The sequence below is a fragment of the Gamsiella multidivaricata genome (assembly GCF_025024155.1).
Source record: "Gamsiella multidivaricata strain RSA 2152 chromosome Unknown BC939scaffold_133, whole genome shotgun sequence".
In the NCBI taxonomy this organism is placed as follows: Eukaryota; Fungi; Mortierellomycota; class Mortierellomycetes; order Mortierellales; family Mortierellaceae; genus Gamsiella; species Gamsiella multidivaricata.
In genome coordinates this window covers 19397-37864 of record NW_026251841.1, presented here as the reverse complement: position 1 = coordinate 37864, position 18468 = coordinate 19397, and the positions used below count along the sequence as shown (strand labels likewise).

At 49.1% G+C, this 18468-nt stretch overlaps 3 protein-coding genes and 1 non-coding gene across 4 annotated transcripts; 3 read left to right on the top strand and 1 right to left on the bottom strand.

Moving 5' to 3' along the window:
• The first annotated feature begins 41 nt into the window (after positions 1-41).
• On the top strand, positions 42-2155 carry BC939DRAFT_469699 (uncharacterized protein). The gene has a single exon (XM_051558041.1). It carries the CDS (start codon positions 219-221, stop codon positions 2109-2111), a length of 1893 nt encoding a protein of 630 aa, XP_051406335.1. The 5' UTR covers positions 42-218; the 3' UTR covers positions 2112-2155.
• A 22-nt stretch (positions 2156-2177) lies between these two features.
• BC939DRAFT_54296 (uncharacterized protein) lies at positions 2178-8933 on the bottom strand. Its single transcript, XM_051561736.1, has 9 exons — positions 7827-8933; positions 7659-7679; positions 5810-7565; positions 4334-5707; positions 4072-4237; positions 3375-3981; positions 3100-3282; positions 2881-3004; positions 2178-2779 (listed from the first exon to the last, which is right to left on the bottom strand). Exons 1-9 carry the CDS (start codon positions 8631-8633, stop codon positions 2244-2246), a joined length of 5574 nt encoding a protein of 1857 aa, XP_051406334.1. The 5' UTR covers positions 8634-8933; the 3' UTR covers positions 2178-2243.
• Positions 8934-10391: 1458 nt separating this feature from the next.
• BC939DRAFT_469692 (5, 10-methenyltetrahydrofolate synthetase-like protein) lies at positions 10392-12123 on the top strand. Its single transcript, XM_051558040.1, has 6 exons — positions 10392-10854; positions 11011-11136; positions 11230-11367; positions 11492-11579; positions 11662-11732; positions 11825-12123. Exons 1-6 carry the CDS (start codon positions 10761-10763, stop codon positions 11911-11913), a joined length of 606 nt encoding a protein of 201 aa, XP_051406333.1. The 5' UTR covers positions 10392-10760; the 3' UTR covers positions 11914-12123.
• A 3592-nt stretch (positions 12124-15715) lies between these two features.
• On the top strand, positions 15716-15788 carry BC939DRAFT_t186. Its single transcript has one exon. It is a non-coding gene; the product is annotated as a tRNA-Lys (tRNA).
• The last annotated feature ends 2680 nt before the right edge of the window (positions 15789-18468 follow it).

Genomic DNA, 18468 nt, shown 5'->3' with positions numbered 1-18468 from the left:
GACCAATCATACAGCTGGAGCACTGACGCGTTTGGTTCCATATCCACCACCCCGCATTGCCTATATCTTCACCTTTACCTCCACTCTTTCCGCTTGACACCCGCGATTCCCCTCAGCTTCATACCCACTACTGCGTAGACACCGTTCTTGCTTTAATATATCATAATTTCTTCATTCTTTAATACCCACCCTATGTCATCTTGCTAATCATTATAACCATGGCCCCCATCATCGAAGACCTCGGTCACACAACACACAACGATCCCGTCACTAAAAAAGCAGCGAACCTGTACACGCACTATTCTACCCTTTACAGACGCCACGGCCCCGAATGGCAAGCCATGCAAGAACATCAAGAGCGCAATGACTACGAGAAGGATAGCTACCATGGCAATGGGAAGGACAACTACCTTGGGCACGCAAAGGAGCATCATATCGGTCGCGGCAAGGATGGCCACCATAATTATGGCAAGGGTAGTCATTATAACCACGCAAAGGAGCACCACATTGGTCGTGATAAAGACGGCCACCATGATTACGGAAACAGTAAAGGTCGCCATGGATCAAATAAATCGCACGGCCAAGGCTCACAGAAGGACAAGGATGCTGGATCCCGCGATAAATCCAATAAAGGCAAGCATGACGGGGAAGGAATCAAGAATGGCAAAGAGGACAAGAATAACAAGGACGGAAAAAAGGACCAGAGCGATAAGGATGGCAAAAAGGACAAGAGCAGCAAGGACGGGAAAAATGGCAAGAACAAAAAGGACGGAAAAGAGGACAAGAACAACAAGAAAGACAAGGACGACAAGGACGACAAGAATGGCAAGGATAACAAAAGGGACAAGGACGACAAGGGAAGTAAAGAGGGCAAGAACGACCATGATAGCAAACACAGCGAGGATATTGAGGACGGAGGAGATAATAATGACAGCAAGGACAGCGAGGATAATAAGGGTGACAGGGATGAAAAGGACGACTACGATAGCAAACATGGCGAGGACAATGAAGCCGGAGAAAATGATAGCGATGGCAGGAGCAGCGAGGATGGCAAGGACGCTAATTCGGGCAGAGATGGCAGAGCTGGAGAGGATCATAACGACGGAAAGAGTGATGATAAAAGTAAAGATGGCGGTGATAGCGATGATAACAAAGATGACATGGACAGCGAAGACGGAAAGAGCGGTGGATCCGGAGACCAGGCTTCCGGAGATGATGGAGACGCGTCGTCGAGCGACGATAACGAATCGGGTCGCGATGGTAGCCAAGGCGACAAGGACAGCACGAATGGTGGCTCTCACAGCGACAACTCTGGTACCAACAATAGCTCTGGCGCTAACAACAACTCGAGTACCAATAGCAACGACCTCAACGGGAACAATGCTGCCAGACCCCTAGCAGGATCGCCGACTCCTTCACTCACCTCATTCTTTTCTGGAACCGGATCCATGATTCCAGTTGGTCCCAGCAACCCATCATCAAGCGACCACAACGGTGTTGACAAGGCCATTACCAACACCCCACCAAACAAACCAGGCGATGGCGACAAGCCCCTCAACACTAACCCCCTCGCCTACATCCTTATCCCCTTGGCCGTGATCGCCGGTGTTGCCTTTGGTGTGATCGCCTACCGCCGTAGAAACAATCGTCGACGCAACCTACGTCGTCAGCTCCAGCAGGACGCCGAGGCTGCAGCGCGAGCTGCAAGAAACCCTGCCGGGGGTGAGGAAGACACGGCATCTGTGGTGAGTCCTGTCAGCTACCGCCCCCCGGCTCCTTTCACCAGTGAGGTCGACATCACAACTGAGAGCCTCGAGAAGGATCCGGACATCGTGATCGGAGATGCAGCCCTACACCTTGTCTCTGCTCCCAAGCGCGATGAAGCCCATGTAAGCGTTTACCAGGACTACTCGCATGTCTGCCAAGCGCAAATGATGGGAAAGAAGTGCACGAACCACAGTATTAGCTGCTTTGTCGCTTTGAACCACAGCAATGGAGGACTGAGCGTGACCGCGGCTCATCGTGAACCATCAAGCTCAAGTTCGACTGCACTGGGACCGATTGGTTCAACGGCGACAAATCCAACCCCTGTAGACTCAGAAGCGCCATGATCCTTTAGTTCGTAACCATGGCTGTTTGCACTTTCAGTTCCCCTGTTTCGTCTATCTTTCTGGCTATTATTTTATTTTGCTGTATTATTGTACATTATATGGATAAAACAAAAAAGAAAAGAAACAAAGTCTTTAAGGGCGCTCGGTCCTCGTGCTCTTTCTGAAGAATGACAACTTGTTCAACCTTGCCGGCATGCTATTGCCGCTGCTCATCTCCGAATTAGTGATCCCTCCATAAAACAGACCCCTGTTTGCGCCCGGTCTTGTACCCATACTGATGCTCGATCTTTGGCTGCTGCTACCACTACTTCCTCCAGTTCCGGGTATATTGCTCGGCGTAGGTCGGCCGGGCTCGATCGCCTTGCTCTTTTGATAGCTCCTCTCCAAATCTATGGTTTCCGTACGCTTCAAGATAAAATCACGCATCCTTGGAACCTCCAACAAGTCGTAAATGCCCTGGAGATCTCGAAATTCTTGAACCGCTTTGGCCAGTTGAGAGAATCGACCATATCGGAGCAGCTTTTTAGTTGTGACGGGCGTAGGAGTGGTAGGTGGAACAGGTATGGACGTGGCGGACGATGTAGAGTTTAGTGCTAGTTCCGGGGGATTAAGTTCCTTGTAAATTGAATTTCCATCCTCAATATAGGTAATCGTAGTAAAATACAACCCTGAGAACAAAAAAAAAAAAGCAGAAAAACGTGTTAATATGCAGTCCGTAGATAGTCAGCAGAATGATCATTTTCTATCTTTCTGTGCGCGTGTTAATTACCCAAGAAGGGGACGCAAGGTGCCTGGACGGTCTTCAGCTTAGCCCTGTAGAGACTGTAGTTAAAGTCATTCGAGATGATCTTCCTCAGCTGTTCGTAGCGCTCAACGTACGCCTTGCTGATACCCTGGGTAAGAAAGGCACATAAAAAACGATGACATGCGTCAGACTATGATGCCACGTAAATCGGAGAAGTAACCAAAGAGGAAACGGGAAACTTACCTCCCAGGTATTGTGCAAGCGTCTCACCGTGCTCGATTCAATGGCACAGCTGATGGCCATAAGTGTCTCAAAGTTATTCAGCTTCAGGCATTCTTCACCAACTTCCACCCAGTGCTTGAGGACACCAATTCTTTTTTTAACACTGGGCTCGTCTACGATGGTATCCGTGACCCACCACGTAATCTACAAAAAGCAAACAAAAAACCGGTTACAAGCTGTCCTGGAGTAACATATAATCAAAATACGAAATAAAGAAGAGTGCTAGGCTACAGTACCTTATTCGATAATTGAACTACGCGAGAGCAATTAGGCCTCTCTTTTGCAAGGAGTTCCAGGTATGGGATCTCCAAAAGCAGCTTGCCCACCATGATTGTCAGCTGCCTCGCCAATTCCACGGGTTTGATATCTGTTACCACAACTTTGGCCATCGTCGCATCGCTCGCCAGGGCACTCAGCAAGGCCTTATTGACTAACGGCACAGGCGGACCTCGAGAATAGAGACTATCCCTGTTCGTGAAAGCACTAATACCCCTTCGACTAATTGGTCGAGACTGATCGATCGAGTGCTTCTCTTTGAGCGTAGCATATGGTTTGCTGCTGCTACCGGTGATGCCACTACCTTGGATGCTTCCAGGCTCCTGTGTGAGCTGGTTAATCCTTTCATGAGAGCGAGACTTGCTGAGGGTCTGAGGTCGACCATGGAGATTGAGCGATTTTCGTTTGTTGGCCCATTGATTCAGCATATCTAACATACGACCAGATGGGCCGGGGAGAATTGCCATCATTTCCTGGGTGACAAAGTCCATAATTGGCTTGAACGCTGCTCGGTCCTTTGCAGAGACCCAATATCCGTCTAGCCAAGTCTTGAGAGCAATTTGCACCCTAAGGAAACATCAATCAACACCATACGTGCATTAGTCGCAGCACTATATATATACAAATATATATATATAAATGTTTCTTATAGCCCACCTCTTTTGGACACGCTCCTGCTTTTCCTGCTGCCAGGTCATGCGCTCCTGATCGTCAAGTCCAGATGGAGGAGGTTTGACGAACCGCTTTTTTAAAAGCTGAACGAGTTCCATGGGATCGGTAAACAGCCGGAAAGTCGTAAAGAACGTCGTGACAAATGCTGGATCTGGTAAGCAAATAAAAAACAAAAATCGTTAGATATCCACTTGTCATCACAAATAATCGATAAAGAAGTCTTAAGCTTAGCAATATGATGAAGTACCTGGGGTATTCTTGTGTGACGTCAGCATCTCGATATAGGCATCCAGAGTGCCCGCCACCAACGCGCCGTTGTCGTTGTATAGCACTTCGTCTGGTTCGTAGTCGTTCTCGAGGAACCATGGTGTAGCCAGGACGCTTTCCTGTTTGGACTCAGTACTGGGCCGGCCCTTTGATTGACCGACCTTGTTTTGGCGTGGACGATACGGCGGTACGCTAGGCTTTGCCCTTGTCAGCTGCTGTGGATGTCGATGCTGCTGCTGCCTTTCATCAGCTGCGGTGCTCTCAGTTGATAGCCGCCCTCGCGCTCCAATATCCTGGCCGCCGTTTCGGGTGGATAGGGCTGGAGAAATCGGACGAAAACCCCCACCAGATCTAGAGTGCATGCTGTTTGCAACACTCAGCGTCGATTGAGCGCTCTCTCTACGATGACTCTTGCCTGGTCTTTGGGGAGGTTGACCATCCACAAAAGTCTGGATGTTAGGGGTTGTAGGGGTGACAAGTCCGGATAGCAATTCTTCATCCCTTCCCTGAGGCTCTGGTCGAAGACTAGCACTTGCCCTCGAGTCCAAGCGCGGTGCTGATTGAATCGATGGATGAGGTCGATCCTGCGTGCTATCCTGATCCCCTGATAGCTGACTGTCCTTCGATCGTCTCCCTGTCGAAATGTCTGAGCGAACGGAGGTTTGAGATTCTCGTTTCGAACTTGGCGTGACTGCAGTCGTTAGATTATTGCTGGATCCATTGCTGTTTCTTGAGTACGTCCGCGGCTCAGGACCTAGGCTTGGACTGTGAGGACGAGAAGAAAATTCTGACAGTTGTACTCGTTTAGATGGCTCCAGATTCGGTGAAGATGGGACAGGACTGCGTACACGCATTGAACGAGAAACCGCTCCCGATCCTTGGCCAGAAGCCCCCGGTGAGACAGAGTTTCTGGACACTGCTTTTCCGAGAACACTGACACCCAGCCCGACCATATCCGAATCCTCGGCGAGGATCCTTGATACATCCGTTGGAGTACTGGGACGCCCATTCCTGCTTGATGTTCCCGGCGTGTTTGCCGGCGATGTAGGCAACGTGGCGTTATCTGTCGTCTTTGTCTGTGTACGTACTGAAGTTTCGTATGATGCACGCGAGGGACTGGAATATGATGTTCGTTGCGGTCCAAGATTTGGCGTTGATGATGCCGCCAGATTCTGATTGAACGTTTGATCTGCTGTTTGAGGTGCCGGCGTAATTACTTCTTCTACCAGCTGTGACATTTCCTGGACTGGTACAAATATCTCGGTTACTGTTCTCTCCGCACTTCTCATAGCGGCGTTCAGTCTTTCCTGTTCATTTTCATCGTTGTCACGTCGAATCGATGGAATCCTTGTGTCTATAGGTAACAGATCAAGATACATTTAAAACGGATTAGTGAGTAGAGAGTCTTGTGTTAATTTATCGCAGAGTCAGCACTGGGTTGTAATAAAACGCTTACCAGAGAGGACCTTGCGACCAAGATCGCGCTCCTTGGCGATCGGAGCAGCGGTCGGGGAGCCTCTGCTCATCAGACTGTGGTGTGGAGTGTTTCGCCCGCTCATGAACATCACGGCAGAGTCATGGCTCGATCGATAGGGACCCATTATATTTCTATCCAGATCATCACTTTCGTCGTAACCCATATCCGAGCTGAAGCGTCCAGTGTCCTTGTCGAAAGAAGACAGTCCACCGTTGGGCCGCTTGTAGCGGTCGTGCAGGGAGTTGAGAGAGGCGAACTTCCTACTGAGAGGGGAGACCGGACCCCCAGGGCCTGGCGGGTACTTGAACCTCGGTGGGCTCACGTTCCTGGATGAACCAAATTTTGGTGGTAAATCGTCGCTCCAGCTAACCAGTCCTGCAGAAGACGAGACCTTCCCATTCATTTGGCCTCTGCTGAATGTTTCAAAAGCGGGAGCCATTCTCGAGACTGCGGACGAAACATCCTGTTCCTCTGGTTCCTGGTCTTCGGAAGATGAGGCCTCTTTGTCGGATTGAAACTGTTCCTGTCCTCCATGGCTGGACTTGGGATGGAGATCCACTAGGCATCTCAGCAGCAACGATGCAAGACTCATGAACCTGGCCAGAATCGTCTCAGTTGAGTAGATCATGGCTCCTCCTCCGCTCTGCAATGACTTGATATACTCGAAGAGTTTAGTCGATGTCGCTGAAAGTTGAGCTCTATGGATCGCGTAGTCGTTCTCCTCCTTTATGCTGGTCCTCGTCTTCAACTCTTCCGCGCTGGCGAGGAAAATCTCGACTGCCTGGGCTGCTTGGATCGTCGTTCTCAAAATCATATCCAGGCCTGTGCTGCCGCTCTCTCCGTTCAAACAGTCCATGTACTCGGTCAATAATAGCTCGATTGCTTTCCTTGCTGTAGCATATTTTTGGACATGCTCCGCCTTCCACTGACGAACCGCATTAAACGACTTGTATCCCTTCGCGGATCCCGCTCGAGATACACGCCTGCGCTTTCCGTGTGATCCGTGTGAGTTTGAAGATGGTGGAGAATTTTCAATGTCCCCAGTGCTCGGGATGATAATACCCAACTCTCCTCGCTTTGGTGATGCTGCCGTGATTTCAGCCCGTATTCTCAAGCCAATCTCCCGCGAACGTGTCGCAAATTCGGTGATCCCCTCAAGGACCTGCCCGCTGAATATCCCCAGCTTTTCGACCGCGAACTGGCGTTGCCTCGATGTAGTTAGCGCCTGCGATCCATTTGCGACAAGGCATTTTGAATACAACTTGCCTAGTGCGCGAAGAATGATACGCCTTGACTTTTCGAGTTCCGGATATGTCCGCAGAACTTCACTATCCCGTGCAATAGTGTTGGTGAAGATCAGTAAAGCTTTGACGCACGAAATGATGTTGGCTACCGTGGGCTGGTATCGGTCTACTTGTCCATCAGAGGCGGCCTCTCTAAGCTCATCCACATAAAGTGTCACTTCCGCAATGAATTCCGAGTACGCATTGGGGAGGTCAGTGTTACTACTGTCGCTTATTGGTGGTGAATCTGGACCATAGTATGGTTGGAGTGCTGAAAGTTGACTAGGAGGAAACGCTAGCTGTCCCGCTCTGGTCCGTCCGATCGTTGGGGATATAGCGCCCCAATCCAAGTGCATGCTGTCTGATACTGATTCTGTTACTGGCTCTCCCAAGAACTGGGTCTCCACACCGTCCAATCCGGTCCTAATTTGATCGTAGTCTTCCGATGTAATCTGCGTAGAACATCGATTAGAAAAAAACCTATATTCAATCTGCTTGTTGTTGAACTGGCTTTCGCAGATATCGTTCCATGGCTGCGGACTTACTGATGTTGGGCGCGAAAGATACTGAGAGAAAAGAAAGCAACATTGGAGAGAGAGGGAGCGAAAAAAAAAAAAAAAAAAAAAAAAAACATTGTATGTCAGTTACCTAAGTAGTATAGTACGGGCGTTGAGGTTGCACGCACGTGAGGCTAGGAAGATCCATTTTCTTACCTCAGACTCGTAGACAGAAGAGACTCTTTCGACGCGGTTGCTTGGAAACCAACCACGATTGTTCTCGCTCTCGCCTAGCCACCATCCGGAGTCTTCTCGATGTGTAACTTTGATATACTGGAACTGTGAAAAGGAGAGATGTCCTACGCTATCGGTATGGTATTCATGCAGTGCTCGTACGATGAATTCACCGTCGGCGCATGGGTTCATGAACATATTGTTGCCATCGTCGCTGCCCATAGCGGCAGCCTCATCTGGACTCGCGCACGATATCTGTGATGGCGCAAGATTCGACGTGAAGGTATCTGATGGTGTGTTGACCGGTCCGTCTATGCCAATCGCTGAGGCGCGCACCGAGTGCGGAGGGATTTTGTGCCAAACGCCAATCTGTTGTTCCTCCTGTTGATATTGTCGTGGCTGCTGTTGTGGCTGCTGTAAGGTTGGTGTATAGGAATGCTGTAGCGAAGGAATTCTTGCGTGATGGACTTCTGGCGAAGAATCGACGCAAAGAGTGTACGACGAGACGGAAGTGACAGTAGAAGTAGAGTAAATGTCAGGGAACCGATGCCGTGAATTTGTATCCTGCAATACTGGTGTACTGATGCGTTCAGGCACAAGGTTTGTGCTGTGATTTGAATGTGTGCACTGGTAATGGCAAAAGAACTGATCGTTGCGTGAGGGGTGTTGGTGGTGCTGTGCTCCAGAATTTGAATCAAAGCTGCCGTGGTATGGCTGGTAACGTTGCGGGTTGATGTGGACCGAAACTGTGTCTAAGGAACCAAGGAAGGAAATGTCAGGAAGGTGCATTGGCAAAGGATATGTCGAGATCTAGGGAGATTAGCAGTGGTGATTGTAGTGCCGCAGGTGCTGTGTCGGTTGCCTCAATAAGCCTCTTTAGGCACACATTGATACAACCTGAGGCTCATGAATAGGTCGACCCAGTGGTGCGATGTCGAGGGCAATAACGGTGGTGTTTTGTGGAAAGCAGTTTGAACGCAGTATAAAAAGCACGACTAATGCGATGGATTGAGAGAATAGGAGCTTGGAGGTTTGGGGACCAGCAAAGGAAAGGGTGAAGATGCATACAGTTGCTGCAGAAAAGCTGCATGCACGGGTGAGACGCGGAGGTCTTTTTAATCGCAGTGTAGCATGTTTTGGAGAGGGCGGGTTCGAAACGGGAAAGGAAAGAGCATAAAAAAATGTATTCGTTGAAGTGGGTGTGCCTGGATCAAGCAGGCAGCTTTGGGGGTACACCCTTTTCTCTTTTTTCTGGGTCGTCTTTACTAGTGGCAAGACAACGCCTGTTCATGTCGATGAAAAGGGGTGGTGTAGACGGGCGCCTCTGTTACAGAACAAGATTCAACTGGGGATGGGACCAAGCACGGAGCACGGATATACTCACAACGTTTAGTCGTTCGTGAGCGACAGGGAAGGAGGAGAAGGGAATGAAGACCAGAGCTGACGACTTATCGACCAGGCGATGGACAAGGACGAGAAAAACCAAATAATAAAGGAGGGGGAGGGAAGTGAAAAAAAAAGAGATGGATTTTGGTGAGCAATTGAGGAGCAGGATGGGGGAATGGGAAGGAGGAGGTGCAAGGAGGTGTGTAGCAAGCAAGAGGGGAGGAGGAGTGCTATTTTGTGTACACAAACCGAAGTAGTGGCAAATGAGAGGTGTATCTTTGAGAAAGAGGGAGGGAGGGGAGAGGAGAGTAGAGGGGAGGGAGAGAAAGAGGGAGAGAGAGAAGGGGGACAGAGAAGGAAAAAGAGAAAAAGAGAAAAAGAGAAAGAGAGAGGCGAGAAAGACAGGGGGTGCGAGGGGGAGAAAGATGACAGTGAAAGATGTAAAGAAAACTAATACGCTTGCTTCCCCACCTGAACAAAAAAGAAGGCTATATATTAGCATGGTATAAAAATGTACTACTCGAGGGTTGAATTGGATCTTCATTGACTTGCTTGGCTCTCTTTGGATGGAGACCTCTTGCAAATGCAATCCCAGATGAAGTGGCAGTTCAAGCACCAGGGAGTGGACCGAGCAATGCAACAAAAAATGAAGACAATCAAATCGAGAGAGCAGCGAAGCAGACTGAGAGCAGACATGGACTGATGTGGACGAACGGGTGTCCTAAGAGCTATACACCCTAGCGCAGGTACTCTCAAAGCACCGTGCCTTCCTGATCGCCACCGAAGTATCCCCATCACACTATTTCCCGTTCCTGAATTCAAGTCGAGGAAACCCCAATAAGAAAATCGAGAGCTGAATGGTACCTACCAAGATGACGGTTCGAACCAATATATAATATAAAGCTTTATATGATTTAAAGGTCCCTGTTTGGCGGCAAATATAGATGGACTTAGTTCATGCATGTGTATGCATTTGTCAATACGACAACCAGGCTAGTCCGTGGTTGGAATGTCCTTTTATCTCTTCAAGGTTCTTCGCAAAGGGTTTTGTAATACGTCGGGGCATTATTTTGAAGCAAGTAAACACGTACGTACAAAACAACGAGGAGCCCCATCATGAAAGAGTTACTGTTTGGCGCTATATTTACACATGCGATGCACCATAACTCCTCTCTTTCCATCTCTCTTGGGCGTCCTCGGACGATCTCCTCTATTGAGCTCTTGGATCATCCAGGATAAACAAGGCCGGATCTATGAATCTGATGCATGCAATCCTACAACGTGCCAGGGAGGCAGTGTTGTCGCAAACAACGCGCTTTCCACCTGCAACGTTTTTACCTGCTCTTTTCTATTCCGGAACCCTGTCAGAAATGTGTCCAAGTCCTGGGCGCTTCCCACACCACTAGATGAAGAGTCACATACTCAATCCATACCTCGACCTGAAACCCGCTGGTTGTACAGCAGCATGCGAGCACTCATTACAATAGACACCATCTTTGAATCATTAAGCATTTCCTCCTTTCGATCCTCATGAATCCTGCATTGCGTGCCCTCAAGAATACGATCCGAAAGGACTTGCGACAGAAGCTCGCTGCTCTCACGCCGGAGGAGATCAGGCGCCAGTGTAAGTCGTGTTGTCTCGTTTTTGAGCTTCAAACGCCCTCTCATCCTTTCTACCGCGCGCTAGCCCTCCTCTTTAAACCCGTTGTTTCGCCATTCGAGCACATCCATCATTGATAATCCTGATTATTGGTATTAATGGGTATTTCCTGATTCTCAGCCTTGATCGTGACTGAGAAGCTCTTGGAGATGCCCGTGTTCAAAGAAAGTCAGAACGTCAGTGTGTATATCAGTATGCATGGCGAGATCTCTACTCCAGATATCATTCGGACGCTGTTGGAACAGAGTAAGTGAACCTGTCCTAATCCCAGAACAATCCTTCGATTACTCTTTTCTGACCCTTTTTGATATACACAAATATTTATATATGTCCTCCTAGACAAATCATGTTATGTTCCTAGGTGTAAAGGCAGCAATATGGATATGGTCAAGATTGAATCCTGGGAAGACTTTATGTCCTTGCCCAAGAATAGCTGGAATATCCCTGAACCAGCCCACGATGAATCAAGAGAAAACGGTAAACATCGACACCTCATCATCGCTCGACACGCGCTACTGTCGTCATGTAGCTCATTATGACCAAAAAAAACCTCCCAGCTCAGGGCTTTATAATCATTTCTCCTGCGACTATACACTTTTAGCGTTGGATACCTTGCATGGACTTGATCTTATTGTCATGCCTGGACTTGCGTTCGACCACACAGGAACGCGACTTGGCCATGGTCGAGGGTAAGCAGAAGTTTGAATATTATGTAAAAATGACTCGTTCAACGGGTTTAGCACTAATACACACACATACGTCCTTGCTCAGGTATTATGATAATTATCTTATCAAGATCAACGCGCACAACAAGTCTATTGGACGTCCCCCAGTAACCACAGGTGCGCCATCAATAATATATCATATAATCTGTAACAAATAACGAACCTCTCATTTGTATATCTTACCAAAGTTTCGTTTCTATATAAAATAGTTGCGCTTGCACTGACGGAGCAAATTGTCGATACGCCATTGCCACGATGCGAGACAGACATCAACCCACAGAAAATCCTTTACCCCTGATCTTGGACAGGATCAGTTATTCAAATTCCATCAGTGACAATTCACTTTTAAAACCTGTCCACTATTCTCTCGACCCAATCTGCACTTCATTTGAAGCATGGCTTATGGATGCGGATATATTTATCGGGGCCGAGGCAACTAATAAAACGATACCGTGTTAGTAAAATTGACCCATTTTACAGCCATTTGCCGATAAGAACTCCAGCAACACCTGGCTTTTTTTTTTTTATTATTAACATAAATCCCCGTGAGCACAAGACGCATGGTCCGCAAAGACTTTGAAGCCATAGATACCTTCCATGCACGGCAGAGCCGCATCCCCTACCAACTATGTTGGCTTGAGGCGTCAAATTCATAACCCATGTCGCATAGCTAGCCTAACCTAACTCCTGCGTGACCTGTTGCGCGATACACGTCTCCTAATCCAGATCCAATGTTAATAAAGTTGTTTTTAAACCGAATAACCCCTCCATTATGTCCAACTTCCCTCGCCCCAAGCAATGCTGTAGCACCCTATAATCCGCGGCCCGTCTACCTTCCTGGATCTCCGTTGCAAGTAACCGTCTCCCTTTCAAATCAGAGAAATCACCAACACTACGTTGGTGTCCCCGATCACCGTTGCGTCCTCCGGCGCGTTTGCTCATGAAGGTGATTCCAACTGACTTTTCCCAGGCGATAGTGTCCTCGCATCGTTTGTTCCATATCTTGGTCCTGCCAAATTCTTCGATCCTGCTCACGAACTTTGTCACCATGATCGTCGCAATCCACTTGGTGGTGGTAAATAGCTGCTTCCAGGTCTCAATGAGTCTCATTGGCACCAAACCTCGGTATAACTCCTTGACCTCCCAATCTGCCTCACTCTCCGGCTCCTCTCCTTCCGCAACCCGATATGTCCCTCGTCTTTCCGCCGTCCCCTGAATCACTGCATTGACTCCCAGATAGCGTTCGTTCCTGTTGCCGAGAAGTTGGGACAAGTCGCAGTGAAGGGCTTGTCCTTCCGTTCGGCCTCCTCTCTCTCCTGTTCCCATTTTCGCACTGCCTGTCTCCATGCACGATATCCATTCAACTCCACTTCCTCCACCGCGTCCCTCCACTCTTGTCGCTGGTCGCACAAGGTAGCTGAATAACGCCAAAGATGATCGTTCGTCTCTGGTTCCCTCTCACACCTACGACATATGTCCGTTTGGTAGGTATCTGGATGTCGTTTCTTCATCGCCTGCAATGTCGGCAATGAGTTTTTTTTTTTTTTTTTTTTTTTATAACAACTTGTCTCTCGAGTCAATTGACTCTGCGAATCTATCAGACTAACTAGCAAAGATCTACTATCGCTGTCCTCACCACCAAAGCGGAACCGATCCACAGTCGCCAAAAGACAGGTCACATTCCCCGGGCCTGCCCCTAGGGCCTGCGCAACAATTGCCACACCTCATCAGTGTGTTAAAAGCTGAAAACACCTTGTTACAAGAAGGGTATCTTCCCCATCCCCTCCATGGTTGTCAACCGCCTCCTCCCTTGCAGGCAATCCAGCAGCGTCCGATCCGCTGCGTCTGGGTCAAGCACGGGGCCAGGGCAGCTCCCGTTTACATGGTCAGCGAGTAATGCACCACACGGACATTGGTCATCGTCGCTAATGTATCCATACCCATCACTCCAGTCCCCTCTCGGTCCCTTGTATGGAGTTCGTTTCATCTTGGCTGTGATCCCCCATTCTCGCTCTCGAGCAATAGTGGCCTTGCAGCGTGGTTTCCAGATCAGCTCCGTAGCTTTCTCCTCAATAAAGCCGACGAACTTGTGAATGACCTGGCGCGCAATCGACGATGGCGAGGTAAATAGACTGCCCCACTCCTTGATAAGGCTTACGGGTGTGATGCCACGGCATAAATCGCTGATGCTCCAGGTCAGATCCGGAGAGCGGTCATGATACTCGTCGCCTTTGAGCATTGATCGGGTCCCGGCGATACAGGATAGACCTCGGATGTGGGTCTCGTTGTTAGGACAAACCCATCGAATGGGTTTCGGTGCAGCAGCGGTGGCTCCAGCGCGGATCCTATCACGCTCTTGCTGCTTCTTGCTGTTCTTGTTGTATGCGGTCGTTGCAGCTCGTCCCCACTTATCAATCTGCTGTAGCCCTTCGCGCCAGATCTCCTTGTGGACATCTCTAGTAGCACTGCACGTCCACAGGTGATGGTTGTCTTCGTCCTGAACATCGCAGACGCAGCAGACACGGTCAGGATATAGACTCGGGTGGCGAGCCTTCATGGTATTCAGGGTAGGCAGCATACCATGCAGCTTCTTAATATGATGTGTCCTCTGGGACGTATCAGCAGCACTGCTGAAGAACGTGTGCACAGAGCGCTTGTCGTGGACATGGGCAAGGGTGGACCGCCACTCCACGTCGGCAAGATCTGGTATCGCTCTCTTGACACGACGTTGGGTTGTCCAGGCCTGATGACGCCTGATTGTCGTCTGCTGCTTGAGTAGCTGCCGCAGATCATGTTCCACAAGATGATCGTGGCAATGTGCAAAAAAGCGGATGTCTTGCTGCTCGCTTAAATCAACCGACCAGGGCATTGACTCGACTCGGACGGCGGCTGTCGCCACAGTGTCTGCAAGATTGTTGCCAGTGTTGGTGCTGTGCCCACGGACCCACCTCACCTCCACCGACCCAGACCGATCCTGGACAATTTTGTGTAGTGCTGCCCAGTGTCCAGAGTACGTACTACGGAACCGCTTACGAGGTAACGTGTCCGCACGGGAACGCACAAGCTGCTGGTATTGTTGCACGACCGCTTGGTTGTCGAGCTCCACAATAATGTTTTGGTCTGGTGGTGCAGATAGGATGGCAGCTAGGAGACCCATGAGTTCTGCTTTTGCTGAAGAAGCGTACCCGTCTGTGCGGCCCTGCACACACCTGACCACGGGCTGCGATCGATCAACGACCCCAAAGGCCATGGCTACGTCTTCTTGACCAGTGTTAATCAAAGAGCCATCGGAGGAGATGACTCGCGGTGCTGTGTTGTCGACAGGAGATTCTCGCAGCTGTGACACAGCAACTGCCTCAGCGTGTGATAAGCTGACTGGTCCAATTGTGGTTCTGTCTGGATATAATGTGCCCACCTCCTCAGACAGCTGGTGTACAGGCAGCAATGGATACGTTTGGCGTTGAGGCAGTAGACGCAACTCTCGTTGTTGTTGACGCTGTAGTCGACGTTCGCTGTTACGCAGGCGTCGGCGCTCCCGTGCCTGCTGGGTACCGTACTGGGCATGTATCGCTTGCGATGCACGTGCGCGTTGTGAGTTGATGTCTTGCAAAAGTGCTTTTCTGCGCCGAGCAGCAGAGTCTAAGGCAGCCTGTGCGCGTCCTCGTAGGCGAGCCAGGACGGTGTGATACTGCGCGCTGTTAAGATCCAAGAGTGGTGAAAGGCTGCGGACAGAGGTACGGCTGGCTATCTCGTATCGCCTGTGATTGGCGCGCGAAGCACGGTGCACGCTGTTGACCTTTTGTTGTAAATCGCTGGTGATGGCGGCGCTTTCGGTATTGTATGCAGCATGGGCGCCCTTGATTTTCAATGCACACCTGTCTGCGAGGCGAGAGAGTGCAGCATCTCTGCTGGTAGCAATTGCAGCGAGGCTGGGAACAACTTGTACCCCATTGTCCGCAGTACTGGGCGCCTGAAAAAAAAAAAAAAAAAAAAAAAAAAAAAAAAAAAAAAAGGCGGGAAAAAAACCCCTCACAGCAGAAACACTAAAATTTCTTTTGGGAATATAAATTTCTAATGTTCAAACGTAAAACCATCGAAAAGCCCGGCTAACTCAATCGGTAGAGTGTCAGACTTTTAATCTGAAAGTTGCGGGTTCGACCCCCGCGTTGGGCGCAGACATTTTAATAATTTTCTAAGGGAATAATATAATCTCACCCCCCCTCCCCGTGAGATTATCCCTCGTTTTGTCATCTCACAGGGGTGTAAGCGGGTTATTCTCACACCCCAGTAAGAATAATTCGAGCTTTTTTTTTTCCACGGGGAGGTGAGCGCCATATTCCCACGAGGATAGTCTGTAGGGCCTCGTTTAAAAAAAAATCACTCGTTTATTGTTCAAGGTCTGTTTCAGCAGGATGGAATTCTTTGGATGGTCGCGACCTCTCACTGCTGATCTTGATACGTTTGGCTCCTGGACGCCCCTTCGGCTTCACCACAAGTGGGTCTTTAGTGACACTAAGACCTGCTTCGTTGTCAGACGCGTCCTGTAGCTCTATGAGTCCCGTCTCCGTTTCAGCGGGATTGGGAGGTTGTTGAGCGTTTGCATCGCATTGCTGGATCGGCTGTCCCCATGATGGCCAGCTCTCTCACGATCCCTGTAACATCTGCGTACCGCTTTATCCTCAGTCGTTCCTCCTTCCTTGGCTGTAGTGCCGAGGATTCTGTAGAGAACAAGGTGTGCACAATCCTTGTACAAGTGCTGGCGGGGTGATCCTCAGTCCTGGTGGGGTGATCCTCGGTCCTGGTGGGGTGACCCTCAGTCCTGGTGGAGGCGATGTAACGCGGGTAGGCGATTAGGAGCTTTGAACCAGCTTTCGTTTCGAAACCTTCGAGATTCTGCCACTGCTCCTTGAACCAGCGCTTGAGAACGAGGCTGATCAAATACTTGCACCTGATGTCCCCTTGCATCACGCAAAAGAAGTGCCTGCACACAATCTCCGTGTTTTGCAGCGAGAAGCAGGTGCAAAAATATGAATGGCCAGCCATAACCACAACGAACTCCAGTTGACTGCGACGGATTTTGTTGTGGATGGAATAAACCACAATGATTTCGGCTGGGTCCAGTCTTAAGAGTAGTGATGCCGGAAAAGACTCGCGGAGGGCTTTCCCAGTTCGGTTGGCCTATGCAAATGGATGCTGTGGTGTAGTAAACGAGAATCATTCGGTTGGCCTCGCAAAGTTGATATTGGATTACGGGAAAGAGCACCGCCCCAGAATAAAAGAATAAGCGGTCTGGTTCCTGAACCAGAGTCTTCTTTCCTAAAATTATTTGTATCACACATTGCATTCGTCCAGATTGTCCGGATAACACCGCATCAACGACAGGTACTGACTACCACCGTCAGCAATCCACACAACGAGATACAGTCAATAGGGAATGCCAATCCTGATCATTCGTCACCTTTGCACCGTCAATCGCTCTTATTTAGACATTGTACTTGCCCTGCAGCGCTTCCCCGATCGCTGATCGTCTCATTGAGCATCCGTCATCGCCCCACCCTCGTCAAACGGCATTATAAAGGTACAACCGAGGCCTGATCAGCGAATATTGGCATACAACGACTCCAGAGGGGTGGACTTCATTGTCACGACTCCTCGCCTCATCGGATATCACATATGCGAACTCTTTGCAACTACTCCAGTCATTCCTAAAGGAATATAGTCCTAGCTCGTACCATTTAGCTGAACAGACCCTATATTATTTCCTTCCATTTTCGTCTAGTTTATTTTACCTTTGTGTTCATACATTCCGATCTAAAGGAGGACCCTGCACCGCGAACCAGTAAGTGACCGAAGCACGCCCTTGCCGAAGTCCTGTATTCGCGTGGTGTCTCCTATTGTAAATAGAACTAATGATAGAAGTTACAAAACTCGCTATTAAACCCCTTACGCCGCATTACCCCGTTGCCTCTTGCCATGGTAAGCAGTGAGGCTTCTAGTCAATCAGAGGTATTATTCAGAAGCCGGTTGCTACAAACGACCTTCCGTGCTGCGCCATACGCGTCGCTCTTGTCCTGTGCATCGAAAAATAATCCAACGTTTACAGCCCAATTGAATGAATCCCCTAGTTCCTAGTTTCGGAGCGTCAAATATGTGAGTTAAGTCCAGATGCACTTCTCAGATCATCATGGAAGAAGGTTGAAAAGCAAACGCGTGGCAATACCTCTAAATGTTCCTCAATTGCAAAGGCGCTTTGGATAATGCGCAAGGTGAGCATCAAGAGTTTACTGAGTGCAATTGTTTATGAGTATCTAGTCTATGAGTAAGACGTATCTCAGGATATTCTCCGGATACCCGATCTGGATAGACCATAGACTATAGCCTTGTATAACGGACTCTAGTGAATATGTGATATTGCTGATGCTGCTAATACTTATGGCCATTAATTACCCATCGTGATTTAGCAATCTCTCTTCTTTTCTTTCTACATAAGACAAACCCTAACCATCCTGACTTAAAGTCTAGCATTGCATGCAAACAGCCTTGCACATTTCGAAAAAGAAAAGAGGACGAGCTCCAAAAGGACGAGCTCCAGATAGGCGTGCAGGAGTGTGGCATAGGCATGAGAACGAGCAAAAGGACGAGCAAAAGGACGAGCTGCAGACGGGCGTAAAGCAATTGGACGAAGAGAGAGAATGACACAACATGGCCGTTGCTCGAGATTACCTGGTCATGGAGATATGGTCAAGAAGAGAACTTGTAGAGTATGAGGCGAGTTATATATTCTACGAAGGTGGAGGACATGGTGAAATGCACTCTTTCTCGCAACTTTTTCTCTGTGCGCATTCTAACACTC

Coding starts and splice junctions, on each gene's coding strand:
- BC939DRAFT_469692 (XM_051558040.1), top strand. CDS start 10,761: ATGAATCCTGCATTGCGTGCCCTCAAGAATACGATCCGAAAGGACTTG. Junction 10,855..11,010: donor GGAGGAGATCAGGCGCCAGT/GTAAGTCGTGTT, acceptor CCTGATTCTCAG/CCTTGATCGTGACTGAGAAG. Junction 11,137..11,229: donor TCGGACGCTGTTGGAACAGA/GTAAGTGAACCT, acceptor ATGTCCTCCTAG/ACAAATCATGTTATGTTCCT.
- BC939DRAFT_54296 (XM_051561736.1), bottom strand. CDS start 8,633: ATGCACCTTCCTGACATTTCCTTCCTTGGTTCCTTAGACACAGTTTCG. Junction 5,708..5,809: donor TGGTCGCAAGGTCCTCTCTG/GTAAGCGTTTTA, acceptor TGTTACCTATAG/ACACAAGGATTCCATCGATT. Junction 3,005..3,099: donor GCTTGCACAATACCTGGGAG/GTAAGTTTCCCG, acceptor TTTCTTACCCAG/GGTATCAGCAAGGCGTACGT.
- BC939DRAFT_469699 (XM_051558041.1), top strand. CDS start 219: ATGGCCCCCATCATCGAAGACCTCGGTCACACAACACACAACGATCCC.